The 17,166-nt window shown below is 42.1% G+C and overlaps 1 protein-coding gene across 1 annotated transcript in view; it reads left to right on the top strand.

Moving 5' to 3' along the window:
- The first annotated feature begins 831 nt into the window (after positions 1 to 831).
- The window catches only part of TTLL3 (tubulin tyrosine ligase like 3), a 32,416-nt gene continuing 16,081 nt past the window's right edge, over positions 832 to 17,166 (top strand). The window contains exons 1-8 of the mRNA XM_058167738.1: positions 832 to 949; positions 4,468 to 4,562; positions 6,022 to 6,196; positions 9,773 to 9,825; positions 10,744 to 10,872; positions 11,142 to 11,256; positions 11,533 to 11,661; positions 15,164 to 15,356. Of these exons, the coding sequence (XP_058023721.1) occupies positions 832 to 949; positions 4,468 to 4,562; positions 6,022 to 6,196; positions 9,773 to 9,825; positions 10,744 to 10,872; positions 11,142 to 11,256; positions 11,533 to 11,661; positions 15,164 to 15,356 (1,007 nt within the window). The remainder of the gene's footprint in view (positions 950 to 4,467; positions 4,563 to 6,021; positions 6,197 to 9,772; positions 9,826 to 10,743; positions 10,873 to 11,141; positions 11,257 to 11,532; positions 11,662 to 15,163; positions 15,357 to 17,166) is intronic.

Raw genomic sequence — 17,166 nt, forward strand, 5'->3', positions numbered from 1 at the left:
TCTACATTTTTTATGTTAATTGTTCATTCTACACTGGAATAGTGAATTTTATTTTATATCTTTTCTGTTCTGTTAATTATACCGTATTTGAATGAATTTGATATTCTATATATTTTGGGATTGTTTAAAAACATGTTTTTAGACATTTTAAATGTTTTAAATAGTTTTCCAAGCTATCCAGAGAACTTTGGATAAAAAAAAAAATGCATAAATTTGGTTTCTTGCAGGCAGGCCTGAAGTGTAAAGGAGAAGGAGATAATGACACAGAAAGGAGAAAAAGACTTAGAAGAGGAGGTGAGGGAGCATCTCCTCCAACTTAAATTAAGATTTATTGATTTATATATTCATTTGCTAGATTTCTACCTTGCTTTTTCTCAAGGACCTTGAAGCAGCCTACGACAGAAAATCCTTTCATTTTTTTTTTCTCTCTCCACAACAACAAGAATTGTTTGGGCTCAAACTCCATGAGCCCATATCTGACAATAAGGGGAAAAAATGTGATATGGCCTTCAAACAATGTGACTGAGTGGCGTACAGCAAAAAAGCAAACAATAAACCCCCAAATCATATATTATTAAAAATGCTGTACATGGGATAATATCATGATGGGCTGAGCGCCTTTGGGGGATTTTTTTGTTTTAAAATCCTAAAAGTCTGAACCTGTTGTTTCACCATAGTAGCAAAGATTCTTTGGGATATCAATATTTTGGTTCAGTTTTTTTAATTACCACAGGAGGTAGAAGTGCTCAAGGCCTTCTTTTTTTATATGTGCAGTAGAAACATTCTTTGTTCCGTGCGAACATTTACCTTAAAAAAAAATATTTTATCTAAATGAGTTCAGTTAGTAGATTAAAGCCGGATGGAGATGTGTCCTGCAGTGTCGAACGTATGCACCAGTCATCGACTGCATCACATACTAGCAGATACAAGCCAGAAGGTAAGTGGCCAGGATCCTGCCAGATCCTATTTAGTATGAGCAATGCAAACCGCAGGCGTGATGCTCTGTTTAGTAATAATGCCTGAGTTAGGAAAAGGCAAAAGATGTTAGTAGTTGAAGCCCTTAGGAAAAGCTTTAAGGTTTTAAGCTGTTCTTCATCTACGTCAGCTACCACATTCCGATTAAGGACATCAGGAGAATTCTGCTAAATTAAATCTATGACTCACCTAGCTCTGCATTCTATTTTTCTATCAGATGGTGAGTAAAGTCATTGGCTTCTGCCTGTTTTTCACAGCCAATGGTTGCCAAAAGCAGGTTGCTGTTGATCTTGGGGGTAAATATATAATCAGCTGAGGTTTTGGTAGCTTCTTTTTAGGCTCTCAAAGTTTGTTAAAAAGCATAAGCTTTGGTGAACTGTAGTTTGTTTCATCAAATGTATAGAATGGGCTAAGCCAAAGGTGTTAAATTTGATTTCAATGAGGGCCACATTGGAGTTGTGCTTAACCTTGGGGGGGGGGAGGCAGGGGTGGGGGGGCAGCTCAATGTCACTCGTGTCAGGGGCACCTGTGGTGACCTAAGTGCTCTGCCAGCGAAAACAGGCTCCCGTGCTCCGTTTTCCCTCCCGAATTCAATTTTTGTTGGCAGAGGCACCGGCGGCTTTTGCTGTTTCCAGGGCGGCCCCGTGGGCCAGATCTAATCACCCTGTGGGCCGGATCTGGCCCTCAGGCCTTGAGTTTCACACCCCTGAGCTAAGTGATGCAGAATTTAAATCAGGATGAGGTAGAGAGAAAACAAGATGGTTAGGCAGATAGTTTACATGTGAGACAGATTAAAATACAGTTAGTCCTTGGTTAACCATAATTCAAAATTAAAACAGCACTGAGTAAGGTGACTTATGATGGGTTCTCATAACTGAGGCCATTGCAGAATCGCTACACAGGTGTAGTCCTTGACTTATAACAGTTCGCTTAGTGACCTTTTGAAGTTACAACAGCACTGGAAAAAAGTGACTTATGACTATTTTTCATACTTATGACCATTGCACCATCTCCAAGGTCACATGATTTACTTTTGGATGCTTGACAACTGACTCACATTTATGACACTTGCAGTGCCCCGGGGGTCATATGATCACCTTTGGCAACCTTCTGACAAGCAAAGTCAATGGGGAAACCAGTTTCACTTAACAACCGTGTTACTAACTTAACAACTATGATGAATCACTTAACAAATGTGACAAGAAAATAGAGCAAAACTCACTTAACAAACTTCTTACTTAACATAACATAACATAACATAACATAACATAACATATAACATAACATAACATCAGAGTTGGAAGGGACCTTGGAGGCCTTCTAGTCCAACCCCCTGCCCAGGCAGGAAACCCTACACCATCTCAGTCAGATGGTTATCCAACATTTTCTTAAAAATGTCCAGTGTTGGAGCATTCACAACTTCTGAAGGCAAGTCGTTCCACTTATTAATTGTTCTAACTGTCAGGAAATTTCTCCTTAGTTCTAAGTTGCTTCTTTCTTTGACCAGTTTCCACCCATTGCTTCTTGTTCTACCCTCAGGTGCTTTGGAGAACAGCCTGACTCCCTCTTCTTTGTGGCAGCCCCTAAGATATTGGAACACAGCTATCATGTCTCCCCTAGTCCTTCTTTTCGTTAAACTAGACATACCCAGTTCCTGCAACCGTTCTTCATATGTTTTATCCTCCAGTCCCCTAATCATCTTTGTTGCTCTTCTCTGCACTCTTTCTAGAGTCTCAACATCTTTTTTACATCGTGGCGACCAAAACTGGATGCAATATTCCAAGTGTGGCCTTACCAAGGCATTATAAAATTTACTTTGCAAAGTAAATTTTGGGCTCAATTGTGGTTGTAAGTTGAGGACTACCTGTAGTCACATGTTTGTAATTCAGGTGTTTGGCAACCAACTCATAATGTTCACAGCGTCCTACAATCATACGACCCTTTGTCACCAATCCAATAAGCACGGGGATCACAATTGACAGTCGCATGATGTCATGCCTAACAAGCACACAAAGGATTTGCTTAACAACCACAACTGGAACTGGTTTTACAATCACTCCATTTGGGGATGGAGGTCCCAGTCCCAATTACTAACATTAACTCAGAACTACCTGTACATTATCAATAAACAATAGTAATGTGATAAGGATCCATTATGTTTGTTGGGACCCTTCTGAGATAATGTCATGGTTCCGAGCAATGATCCCAATCAATTCAGGACTCTGAGGCTGTAGCTTTTCTCAAAGATCTCCTTTATTGGGTATATCCTATTGGCACATTCAGGTGTGAATCCAACTCTAAATATTTCCCGTGGTTTGGTATAATTAAAAGAACAGATATCCCCACCCAGTGTCACAGATCATGTTGACCAACCAGGTAAGGTGGCAGACTTCTCAGCTGCTCCCTCCTTACCTGGCTGTTATGAATGCTCGTTGAGATGATCTTGGTACCCACCAGCCCTATCGCTGTTATGTCTGGCACGTTAGAAGAAAACATTTGACACTCCATTGGTCCCCTCTCCCTCCATATGTTTGGCAACTAAGAAACAAAGCAAAGGGAATATGGCTTCAGATAAAGTCTGACAGATAAGCTGAAAGCTTTTGACATATACAGTATGTGTTGAGCAATCTCTTGTTTAATTATACTGGTAAAGTTTCTTTTTTCCAAAATGGTGACTTTACAGAATACAGAATAAGAGAGTTGGAAGGGACCTTGGAGGCCTTCTAGTCCAACCCCCCTGCCCAAGCAGGAGCTCCTATACCATTCTCTTCCAAACTCTTCTTAAAAAACCAATCCAATCTTTAAAAATCTATAATGGAGCATCCTGTGAAACGGAAATGCTTTTACATTACTTTGTCCTTGTTTGGATCCATCTCATTATCCAGTTCATAGGGTTCTAATTGTTTTCTTCATTGGTTAGTAACTTCCTTAATTGAACATCAGCAGCATACTGATATCACCCCAAATTCCATATGACTCCTTGGTTTTATTTATTTATTTATTTATTTATTTATTCAATTTATATACTGCCCTTCTCCCGAAGGACTCAGGGCGGTTTACAGCCAAATAAAAGACAAATCTCACAAAAATTTAAGAATATTTTAAAAAGCTCATTCAATTAGGCCAAAACAGACTAAAACTATAATAAAACCCACATTAAACTACATTAAGCCAGCCCCGTGTGATGAAACAAAAAGGTCTTTAGCTTGCGTCGAAAGGTCCGGAGGTCAGGGAGTTGACGTATCCCTGGAGGCAGCTCATTCCAGAGGGCAGGAGCCTCCACAGAGAAGGCCCTCCCTTTTGCTGTACATAGGTGATGAACAATGCTTGGGACAACATGGAACTATATAAGGCACTAACAATCAATAGCTCAAGGGTCAAAATTGATACTAGTCCCATGGCACGAAATGAGTTTGGGAGTTGTAAGGCTAAGAAAGCAAATTTTGCTTCTTTTTCTTTTTTTTTCCATCCTAGGATATACAGCTTCACTGATAGATGGGTGCACACAACGCAGCATCAATGTCACCTTTTCTTTCAATTCAGATCGCCTCAAGCAAGCCAGACAGTATGTGGAGAGAGCCATCAAGGTAATGATTTCGACTAAATTTGCCTCCTTAGGTCCCATTCCCTAGATCAGGGGTCTCCAACCTTGGCAACTTTACGACTTGTGGACTTCAACTCCCAGAATTCCTCAGCCAGCATGTGCTGGCTGAGGAATTCTGGGACTTGAAGTCCACAAGTCGTAAAGTTGCCAAGGTTGGAGACCCCTGTCCTAGATCTACCTCAGTGTGCAGAGAAGATCAACAGATAATTAGGGGACTGGAGGCTAAAATATATGAAGAACATGTGCAGGAAATGGGTATGTCCCGTTTAATGAAAAAAAAAGGACCAGGGGTGACATGATAGCAGGGTTCCAATATCTCAGGGGCTGCCACAAAGAAAAGAGAGTCAGCCTATCTTCCAGAGCACGAGAAGGCAGGACAAGAAACAATAGATAGAAACTAATCAAGGAGAGAAGTAACGTAGAACTAAGGAGAAATTTACTGACAGCGAGAACAATTAATCAGTGGAATGGCTTCCCTCAGAAGTTGTGGGTGCTCCAACACTGCAGGTTTTGAAGCAGAGATTGGACAACCATTTGTCTGATATGGTATAGGTGTTGTGTCTGCGCCCCCACCCGAGCCGGGCCCCCTGCCAGAAAGTGACTTGGAAAGTGAGGGGGAAGGGCCATCAGGACTTACCTCGGGAGCACCGGCTTCCCTGGCTCAGTTCCAGGAGCCAGAGGCAGGCCAGGTGGAGGAGATAATGAGGCCTCCATCCCCTGACTCTTCCCCCCCCAGGCCACACCTCCAGACCCAGCTGATGGCAATCAGGCCTGGCTGGACCCTAGGTTTCGTAGGCAGGAGAGGCGGGAACAACAAAAGCAGGGGTGGGCAGGCCTAGGAAGTCATAGAGTCATAGAGCCACACCCCCCGGGTTATAAAGGCAGCAAGAGCTGCTGTGCTTCTTCGTAGCAGGCAAATCAACTGATTAAGTAAGAACTGAAGTTTGTTCCTGGGTGACTCATCAGTGTCGAGGGAGATAATAGAGACACTTGGCAGACACTCGCTAGTTTGCTGCCAGAGCTGATAGTGCCGGCTAATTAAGCCATCGCTCGGACAGAGGCGAGGGGGGACAGAACAATAGGGCAGCAATCCCAATCTTTGCAGCTTGGCAGCCTGGTGGGAGAGGGGAAGAGGGGAGCCAGGCCCGCCATTCGTATAAGTTGAGCTGTACATGCATGCCAGCCTGCCACTTGTGTGGCCCAGTTGCAAATAGGCCGTAGCCCAGTAGTGGACTATGGGCCAGGGGTTTGGGACTCCTGGTATAAGGTTTTCTGCTTGAGCAGGTGGTTGGACTAGAAGACCTCCAAGGTCCCTTCCAACTCTTGTTATTCTGCCATTGAAACCTTTCCTTTGTTTTTGGAACATTGCCCTTAAGCGCCACTTGGTCTTCCTCCTGCAGTGCAAAGTAGCTAATCCTCTTAATTGTTCTGCCAACTCATAGCAAAGGAAGATCTTCATGGTCCATGGTCCGTACCCCATCATACGAAGGCAACTTCTTGTCAGAGGCTGGGTGGAGAGGAAGTTCCCAAAGATGCCGAAAGCTGTCACTAAGCGGGACCGTTTCCCTGATGGCGAAGCTGATGAAGATGGTGATGACAGTGATGTAACTGATGACTGTAAGACTCAAACACCAACATCCCCACTGGATTTCCTTTCCTGTTTAAGCTTATTCTTCCTGCAGACCTACGTGTACAACTGCTTTCTTTTTAAAGAATGGAAGATAGCACTTAGCAATATAGCCCTTAGACTTATATACCGCTTCATAGTGCTTTAGCCTATTGCCCCCCAAAACCTGGGTCCTCATTTTACCGACCTCTGAAGGATGGCAGGCTGAGTCAACTTTCAGCCCCATAAGGATCAAACTCCAGGCTGTGGTCAGAGTTAGCCTGCAATAATGCATTTTAACCACTGCGCCAACATAGCTGTCGGGCTGCCTCTGATTATATCTAGGAAAGAATACACCTTGACTTCATTTGAAAATAAAGAAAAGTACTTTTACTAGGTACATCTTGATTGCAGCAGTATAAAGTTGGATCTGAGACAAAATATGGCTAACATTTCATATCCCCCCATTTGTCCCTCCTCTCCTCAGGAGGTCAGGCTAATCTGGTCCAATGCCAGCTCCTTCTCGGGCCCCGTGGTAATCTTCTTCCGCCGGTCTCTAGCTGTTAATCATCTCAGGAATGCAGTGTCTGTTGAAAAAGCCCGCGCTCTTAACATTCAGCCGTTAATCACCCCTCCCCCACTGTTATGTCAGATGACACTCTTAAAGGGCCCTCTTCCCTTACCCTGTATGGAGCAATGATACATCTTCTATCCTTAACTATTTTACATTACAGAAAGAACCCTTTTACATTCTAACTACTGAATATAAATTGTACAAAAAATATGTGAGGATTGGAGTGGAGGCTGACAATAGCTCTTTAGTCCTTGATTTACAAACATTGGTTGAGTGGCCATTCAAAGTTAGACTGTCACTGAAAAAGTGACTTACAACCGATTCCGATTTGCTCTTAGGACTGTCACAGCATCCTTGTGGTCACATGATCAGAATTTGAGCGCTTAGCCACTGGCACGTATTTACAACGGTTGCAGTGTCCCAGAGCATGTGATTGCCATTTGCAATCTTCTCAGCGGCTTTTGACAAGAAAAGTCAATGGGGAAAATTGGATTTGCTTAACATGTGCATGATTCACTTAACAGCTGTAGTGATTCATGTAACAACTGGGGCCAAGAAGATCATAAAATTGGATGCAACTCCCTTAACAACCACCTTGCTTAGCAACATAACTTCTGGTCGCATTTGTGGTCATAAGTCAAGGACTACCTTTCTGTCCCTTGATGTCTATGGGGATTCTCAGTCATCTAGATCAGTGGTCAACAACCAGCGGTCCATGGACCACTAGTGGTCCGCAAGAAAATTTTGGTGGTCCGCAGAAAAATTATTTGCATTTTTTATATTGCACTAAATACTATTTATCTTTTTAAAAAATTCATATTAGTGGTCCTCGGGATTTAAAATTATGAATTTAGTGGTCCCTGAGGTCTGAAAGGTAGGTGACCCCTGATCTAGTTCAAGTTTGTCCCAAAGGTGCTTTTTCAAGAGGCAACTGGACTTTCTGGTTTTTTCTTTGAAGAGGTTTCGCTTCTCATCCAAGAAGCTTCTTCAGCTCTGACCGGATGGTTGGGAATGGAAGGATTAATGCTCCTTGCAGACAGCTGGTCATTTGCATTCTTTTAGTGACTTGTTGAAGATAAACGACCGAGACAGAAACTGAGCAACGTGGTATATGCAATACAATGCAGTGAGCCATGTGCAGATCAGTACATTGGGGAAACAAAACAACCACTTCATAAACGCATGGCACAACATAGGAGAACAAACCCATCAGGACTAGATTCAGCAGTTCATCTGTATTTAAAAGATAAAGGCCATTCTTTTGAAGACAGCAAAGTCCACATTTTGGACAGAGAAGGCCGCTGGTTTGAAAGAGGGGTCAAAGAAGCTATGTATGTCAAAACTGAACAGCCCTCTCTCAACAGAAGGAGAGGGATATAACATCAACTATCTCCAATCTACAACACAGTCCTTTCAACAGTTCCAAGAAGGCTCCACACCCATTTGCACCACTCAGGCAGCCCTTACAACACAAATAAACCTCCAGGTGGCCTCAACAACTCACTAAAAAAATACAAATGACCAGCTGTCTGCAAAGCCTTCCATTCCCCACCGTCCAGTCAGAGCTGAAGAAGTTTCTTGGATAAGAAGCAAAACGTCTTCAAAGAAAAATCTGAAAGTCCAGTTGCCTCTTGAAAAAAAGCACCTTTGGGACTTTATGTCCCTTCTTATTCAATGATTTCATGTTTGTTTAACAAAAAGTTAAAAGAAGTAAAACACCACTCAAGGTCTGATGAATTATACAGGCCAAAGACTGATTGGAAGGGCATTCTGTAAACATGTGCTAATGCTAAAATAACCTCCCTTGCCGTAGAAATAAATTTCACCTTGGAGAGAGAAGTTCTTTGGAAAAGGATATTTGTTGTTTGTTCATGATTGTACATTTACAATCATGAAAAAGAAAATCCACCCTCTTTGAGTTCCATGGTTTTATGTATCAGAACATAGTAAAAACAATCTGGTCCTTAGCAGTTTTTAAAAGTAGGTAAATACAACCTCAAATGGACAATAACACATGACATAGTACACCATATCATCATTTCTTTTACAAATTTTATTTTACAAAACGAAAGCCAAAATGGGGAAGCTGTGTGTGAATAACTTTAAGTACATCTGATGATTCGGGGATACTGCAACTGCCATAAATATGAACCAGCTCACGAGCATACAAATTTTGATCCACAGACTGGGATGCTGCAACGGTCATAAGTGTAAAAAACGGTCGTAAGTCACTTTTTAAAGTGCTGTTGTAATTTTGAAAAGTCACTAAATGAAGTACCGTATTTTTCGGAGTATAAGACGCTCCAGAGTATAAGACGCACTTTAGTTTTGGGGGAGGAAAATAAGAAAAAAAAAATTCTGGCTCTGCCTACCGACATCCATCGGTATTCATCTGGCTAGCGTTCTTAGCAAACAGTCTGGTCAGCTTCAGCATGTTAGCCTGACTCAGCACGAGCAGCTGATTGGTGGGTGGGTCGGCCTCCCAGAATACCCCCAATCAGCTGTTCCCAGAGGTGAACTTTAGCAACAGGTTCGCTGGTTGTGAGCACGTGCATGCTCGCTACTCTCACGCGCGCCTCGTTGGGGCAGATAGATACGCTGCTTTAAAAATGGAGCTGATCGTCGCAAGGCATTCCAGTGAGTACAGCAGGAGAAGCGCAGAACCGGTCCAACAAGGCAGTAGCTGTTCCAGATTGCCATTTTGGCATCTGCGCCTTGCTTTTTCACCCTCCGAAAGCTCCGTTTGAGAGGCTGCTTTTGCAAAGAGAAGCTCCTTTGCAAAAGGAGCTTTTGGAGGCTGTTTGAGAGGCTCTCCGTTTGAGAGGACACGTGGAGGCCAAAGGGTGGGGGCCGGCGGGTGGGCGGGGCTACATTCGGTGTATAAGACGCACCCAAATTTCCACCCTCTTTTAGGCGAAAAATACAGTAGGTGGTAATTCGAAGGCTACCTGTATGTCCATTGTACAACAGCTCTTTCTTTCTAATTTTTATTCATTTTTTCCCCATATGACAGATGAGGAAGATGAAGATGAGCAGGATGATACTGATGGTATCTATAACCTCATGGTTAGTTTGGGGTACCAGAGTGATCTGCCCTTTAAACACTTCACTTTATTACTGTGTATTCCATTTTCCTCCCCATAACATAGGAGCAGTCTACTTGGTTCTCCTTTTCCCATCAAATTTATTTTGCACAGAAGCCCTGAGAGGTAAGTTGCCTTAGAGAGCAAACAGACCCCAATGGTATCACAAGCCAATAGGACTCTCTCGATCCAAGGCACAACATCCTTTGATCGCATTCATGTAGTGCTTAATTTGATTACTGAATTTAATGGGTTAATTCTAGATTTTACACAATATATTAAATAATAAACTAACCCAACCGAGTCCCAAAACACGCTAAGCCAGCAGTCCCCAACCTTTCTAGTTTGGCAGACCACCGGGGGGGGGGGCGGGGTAGAGGATGGTTCTGTGTGAGTGGCAGGCATGCACAAGTGTGAGCGCCTACCTCTTGTGCAAATGGAGCTGCATGTGCTTGTGTGGCTCAGTTCCAAACAGGCTGCGGCTCAGTAGTGGCCTGCAGCTCTGGGGTTGGGGACTAAGCCACAAAAATCTAACTCCTGCTAAACCAGCCATTCCCAAGCTTTCCAGTTTGGCAGACCACTGTGTGTGTGTGTGTGTGTGTGTGTGTGTGTGATGGAACCCCTGCACTAAAACCACAAAAATCTAACTCAGATTGGAATTTAGATTTAGCATGCTGTAAAGAATGGAGTTGCTGGGCATCTTTATCCATCTATGTGTGTTTATAAATCCAGTTTCTCTTTTCACTTGACACTCATTTATTGTGAATTCTTACAATTATTTGCCATTGAACTCTTTATTATCCCCTACTGATTTTCAAACAATTTTGACACGATTTCTCATTATTACACTTCTGTCCTTTGTCTTTACCCGCTGCTCCTTTTTGCCGTCTTTCATTGGCAGTCAAGGTTGGTTCGTAACCAGATCCCCTACTTCATCTGGACCAATCGGCGAGATGTGATTGATTGTCGCAGCCTGCGCAAGGACCAGATGATGAATCACTATGCCAAGGCAGGGACCTTCACTACTAAGGTGAGCAGAGGACCGTTACATAAACATCTGGACCACACAGAAGTATCTATTTGTTAAGAGTTCTGGAGGTGCAGTAGTTAGAATGCAGAATTGCAGGCTAACTCTGCCCATTGCCAGGAGTTCGATCCTGACTCAGCTTTCCATCCGTCTGAGGTCAAACCCAGATTATTGGGGGCTGACTCTGTAAACCACTTAGAGAGTGCTGTAAAGCACTGTCAAGCCATGTATAATTTTAAGTGCTATTGCTGTTGCTATATCCTCTCTCTCAGGTAGGGTTGTGTCTTAACCTGCGTAACCTGCCATGGTTTGACCAGGCTGATGCAGATACATTTTTCCCACGATGTTATCGTCTTGGAGCTAAAGATGAAAAGCATGCTTTTATTGGTAAGCAGTATTCACAACAACCAGTCATCAGCAATCTGTTTCCCACCAGCCAGATAATCACACTGGTCAGTAGATTAATTAGAAAAATGGACAGAAACTCCTTTTGAATCCCAGGGGAAGAGGAAAAAAAAGCCCCATCTTACATGTGAGAGTCACGTGTAGTTTGCTGACTATGGCTTGTGCACCAGTGCTCTTAAATTCTTAGGATGAAGCAAGTTTAGAAACAGAAATAACTGCTTTGCTAGGAATTACATGCCTTTCTGCTTTTTATGGTAGAGGACTTCCATCTCACTGCAGCCAGGAGCCTTCTCAAAATAGTGGTGAAACGTTACTGGAAGAAGCCAACTTTTCTGACAGCGCTGGATGAAAATCAGAATGAGTTCCTAAGTGGTCCAGGATCTCCAGGTGGGTGCAGCTAGTGGAAAATCTGGGAGAATTAAAGCACTATAATCTCTCATCAGTCTATAGAAAGCCTGAAAGACTGGACTTCATGGGGCAGGACAAATGGTGAGAAGCCCAAGAGTTTTAAATGCTTTTTGTCTCATTACTTTTCTTAATGCTTCAAAATGATTGCATCCTGTAAGGGAATAGTCTTTATGTTCTGGCTATTTTATGTGTTTGAATTCTAGTTGTGAATCAGAGCAGCGCAACTGGAGTGCAGAAAGGCTATGTTTCCTGTATCTGAATGATGTTTTGTTACCTTCCCAGAATCATTTGAAGGATTTTATCTCATTTTCCTTATTGTGAATGCCAGTAAAAATGCATTTCAGCTACCTTGGTGCAATCTTGGTTTGCCCAGGTCTAATTAGATCAAGGAAATAGAGTTATTATTCTGCTACCGAGCTGAGAATTATTTTAAAAAGAAGTTTGGTTGTGAAATTGGGGTGTTGGAACCATACCGGGGACTTTGATGTAATCTGAGACAAAATTATTTCAAATTCAGAAGATATAGCCCTGGTGGACACTATAGCCTAAGGTCCAAGAAGTACCTCTTTTCATTTTATAAATAAATAGTTGCCACTGTTTGGGCTACTTTTATGTCTAAAATAATCCACTTCTGAGTTCGGGAAGAGTTTGCTTATGACCATGAATATATCTGTTACAGGTACATCCAATTTTCTTAAAAGCCTACTTTAATAAGTTTTGAATTTTCAAAGCAAAATATCAACTCAGAAAGTTAGCTAACTTATTCCAGGTAGTTTGTTTTTGTTTTGATAGCACACTAGTCACTGTTACTTGTGGAGAATTCTGTGCTAATTGTTAATAAATTTGCCCCCCGAAACGTTCAACTCCTGATGCCCTCTTTTCTCTATTATACTCAGTGGTGGGTTTCAAATTTTTTTACTACCCGTTCTGTGGGTGTGGCTTGGTGGGTGAGGCTTGGTGGGCGGGGCAGGGGACAGATACTGTAAAATCTCCATTCCCTCCCCACTCTAGGGGAAGGTTACTGCAAAATCCTCATTCCCTTCTGATCAGCTGAGAAGGGAGAATAGATGGGGGTGGGGCCAGTCAGAATTTTTACTACCGGTTCTCCAAACTACTCAAAATTTCCACTACCGGTTCTCCAGAACTGGTCAGAACCTGCTGAAACCCACCTCTGATTGTACTGTTTTGAATAGAATAGAATAGAATAGAATAGAATAGAATAGAATAGAATAGAATAGAATAGAATTTTTACTGGCCAAGTGTGATTGGACACACAAGGAATTTGTCTTGGTGCATATGCTCTCAGTGTACATAAAAGAAAAGATACGTTCATCAAGGTACAACATTTACAACACAATTGATGGTCAATATATCAATATAAATCATAAGGATTGCCAGCAACAAGTTATAGTCATACAGTCATAAATGGAAAGAGATTGGTGATGGGAACTATGAGAAGATTAATAGTAGTGCAGATTCAGTAAATAGTTTGACAGTGTTGATGGAATTATTTGTTTAGCAGAGTGATGGCCTTCGGGAAAAAACTGTTCTTGTGTCTAGTTGTTCTGGTGTGCAGTGCTCTATAGCTGCTTTTGAGGGTAGTAGTTGAAACAGTTTATGTCCAGGATGTGAGGGATCTGTAAATATTTTCCCGGCCCTCTTCTTGATTCGTGCAGTATACAGGTCCTCAATGGAAGGCAGGTTGGTAGCAATTATTTTTTCTGCAGTTCTAATTATCCTCTGAAGTCTGTGTTTTTCTTGGGTTGCAGAACCGAACCAGACAGTTATAGAGGTGCATAGACTCAATAATTCCTCTGTAGAACTGAATCAGCAACTCCTTGGGCAGTTTGAGCTTTCAGAGTTGGCACAGAAAGAACATTCTTTGTTGTCCTTTTTTAATGATGTTTTTGATGTTAGCTGTCCATTTTATAATAATAATAACAATAAAGCAAGAACTGATCCGAAATTCAGGGTTTATTATTATTTTTTTAGTTTGAAGCCTTATACCCTTGCTTCCTTGCAACAATATTCACAGGTTCTTGATGCTTTTGTTAGGATGATGACACTACCAGCTCCAGTCCCTGAGACTTATGTGTGATATTGCAGTGCAATGCAATATCACACACAATGCAACGAAAAGCAAAGTTATGTCATCTTACTGCTTGCATCATTCTAATCCCCTTGACTCAGAAAAGCTCCTGCTTCCTTTCCTTTAAACATTACTTCCTCCACCTATTTTCCATAACTGAGGCCCAGGAATCTTTTTATTTTATTCATTTATTTTTATTTATTTTCTCAAGGATGTATTTTATGACAGATACAAGTGTAAACATAATTATAAACACATGTAAAGGGTATGAATAAAAGAAAACATTAGGACAGGGATGCTATGCTTTGCTTATGCACGTCCCTTATAGACCTCTTAGGAATGGGGTGAGGTCTACAGTAGATAATCTAAGTAAAGTTTTGGGATTTGGGGAAGAAACCACAGAGTCAGGCAGTGGTAATTCCAGGCGTTGACAACTCTGTTACTGAAGTCGTATTTTCTCAGTCTAGTTTGGATCGGTCATTTTATTTATTTATTTATTTATTATTCACACTTTTATACCGCCCTATCTCCCTAGGGACTCAGGGCGGTTTACAGCCATATAAAAAAAACATATATATATATATATATATATATATATATATATATATATATATATATATATATATATATATATATATTCATGATATGTTTTTTACTTATGACAATATTTATGTATACTGTTATGACAAAATTAAATTTAAAAAAATGCAGTGGCTTTAAGGCAGAGTTACCAGTACTGCTGCATGCTCCAGAGCAGGGGTCTCAAGTTCGATTTAATTGAGGGGCCGCATCAGGGTTGTGTTTGACCTCGGGGGGGTAGGCAGGGGTATGTGTGACCAGGTTGGGTGTGGCCAGCTTGACGTCCCTTGTGTCCAGAATGCCAGTGGTGGCCTAAGCACTCTGCCAGCGAAAATGGGCTCCCAAGCTCCGTTTTCGGCTGCGACGGCCTCCTGCAACCCTCTGCCAACCAAAACAGAGCTCGGGAGGGCCACCCATGGCTCTTGCAAGCTTCATTTTTGCTGCCAGAGGCACCGCAAGCCGGTCCTTCACTGTTTCCAGGGCAGCCCCGCAGGCCAGATCTAAGCATCCCGTGGGCCGGATCCAGGCCCTGGGCCTTGAGTTTGACACCCCTGAAGTAGAGCAAGATGGGGAACGTGGTATTGTGATCTATAATGTAGTTTGACCCTTTTGTAGATGTAACAAAATGAAATCTAGGCATTCATCAGGAGTCAAGTCTGAGTTGAAATATTTAGTTACAGAGTGTTGTGTGTGTGTGTGCTTGTATCTTCTACCTGTTTGCTTTTTTGCCCCTCACCCTCCCTTGGACACTAGTGCTCAGGCTCTCCCTTGTCACATACCCAGGATTGCTGGGTCAATAATCTCTCCTTCTAGAAGCCAAGCATCGCATCCGCCACAAGAAAGGGGCCAATTTCTCAGCCCAGCTGATTGAGACAGCAATACATGCTTGTGAGGAGCACTTGAGCAGCCTGAAACACCAGGACATCGACAGAGACTCTGGGTCTGCTTTGCAGCTGTCGAAAGGACACTGGCAGGACTTCCTGCACAGCTACTATCAGATAGCCCAGTAAGCACAAATGTTTGGACTTTTTTAGGGGGAAAAACCACCACTTTCTGCAAACCCGTAGACCAGGGGTCTCCAACCTTGGTCCCTTTAAGACTTGTGGACTTCAACTCCCAGAGTCCCTCAGCCAACAAAGCTCTGGGAGTTTTGTCCACAAGTCTTAAAGGGACCAAGGTTGGAGACCCCTGCCATAGACCTCATTCTTGCAACTGTACAAGTAGCCCTCGGCTTAACAACCACATGCTTAGATGACCGTTCAAAGCTAAAACAGCACTGAAGAAAGTGATATATGATTGATTTTCGCCCTTATGATGGTTGCAACATCCCCATGGTCAACTGATCCAAAAATTATTATTTTTTTGAAAAAAGTTTTTTATTTTTTATTTTTTTATATACATATTGTAAATGTACATTTCTTGTCCATAGATAATCATACATATTTTTTCTGAAGAAAGCACAAAGATAAAACACTTTAATTACATTTGGGGTTGCTCTTCTACCATTTCTTTTCCTTCATTTCACAACAAGCTGTCTTCTCCTCTTTCCCCTCCCTCCCTCCTCGCCTTTCCTACCTTCTTCCTCCTCCTCTCCCTCCTCCTTCCCTCCTTTCTCACCTTCTACCATACTCTTCTCTCCTATCCTATCTTCCTCTCCTTCCCCTTCCTTCCCTCCCTCTCTCTCCTTCACCTCCTCTATCTTACCCTCTATTCCTCTCTTCTTTCTTTCTTCTTTGTTGTATAATATTTCCCTTATTTGGTAACCAAGCAACTCCAATTTTCTAATATTATATACTTTCTTTTCAGGTCTTTTCCAATTTACCCAATCTATCATTTCATAATTGTACATTTATATTTATAATCTTCTTTCCTTCCCCCCCCCCCCATCCCCCTTTTCCATTTACTCTGGCGCAATCTGGATTTCTATTTCTTTTTTGTCATTTCCCTCATTTAATTTTCCATTATTAACATTGTTTATCTATCATCTTTTATTCATATCTCTTTTCTAATCATACGTAAAATCTTTCCTATTTCTTGAAATCCACCGATTCCTCTTTATCTTTTATTCTTAGAGTTAATCTATTCATTTCCGCACAGATCTTGTGTACCAATCAGTTGCAATCCCTTGTCTTTCTATGATTTTCCTGATCAAAATTCAAGTGCTTGGCCACTGGCATGTATTTATGATGGTTGCACTGTCCCGGGGTCACATGATCACCCGTTTGCGATCTTCCCGGTCGCTTTCCAACAAGCAAAGTCAACGGGCTTAACGACTGCATGAGTCCCTTAATCACTGCTGGGGTTTGCTTAACAACGGTGGCCAGAATGGTCGTAAAACGAGGCACAACATTGTGGTCATAAAATGAGGTGCAACACTCTTCACAACTACCACACTTAGCAATGGATATAAACAAATACAATAAAATAAACAAATACAATAAAAATAAACAAATACTTGCTAATACTTCCATGCTGAATAGGGAAGAGATTCAACAGTAACAGAGTTGGAAGGGACCATGGAGGTCATCTAGTCCAACCCCCCTGCTCATGCAGGAGACCTATACTAGGGATTTGAACCACCGACCTTTCTGATCGACAAGCTCAGTGTCTTAGCCACTGAGCCACCTAGCCAGGCTTAGATAGGCAGCCTTCTGACAATCGAGGGCTACAGTAGGGAAACAGTGCCATGATGATGCCATGGGACTATTTCCAATGGTTTTCCTGTTGAGGGAGATGAACAAAAACTTTCAGTGTTTACAATACATTTTCTTCTTTTGTTCTGTTTCCACATGTTAGAAATGAATGAATGAATGAGT

The sequence above is a fragment of the Ahaetulla prasina genome, chromosome 2 (genome assembly GCF_028640845.1).
Source record: "Ahaetulla prasina isolate Xishuangbanna chromosome 2, ASM2864084v1, whole genome shotgun sequence".
NCBI classification, from domain to species: Eukaryota; Metazoa; Chordata; class Lepidosauria; order Squamata; family Colubridae; genus Ahaetulla; species Ahaetulla prasina.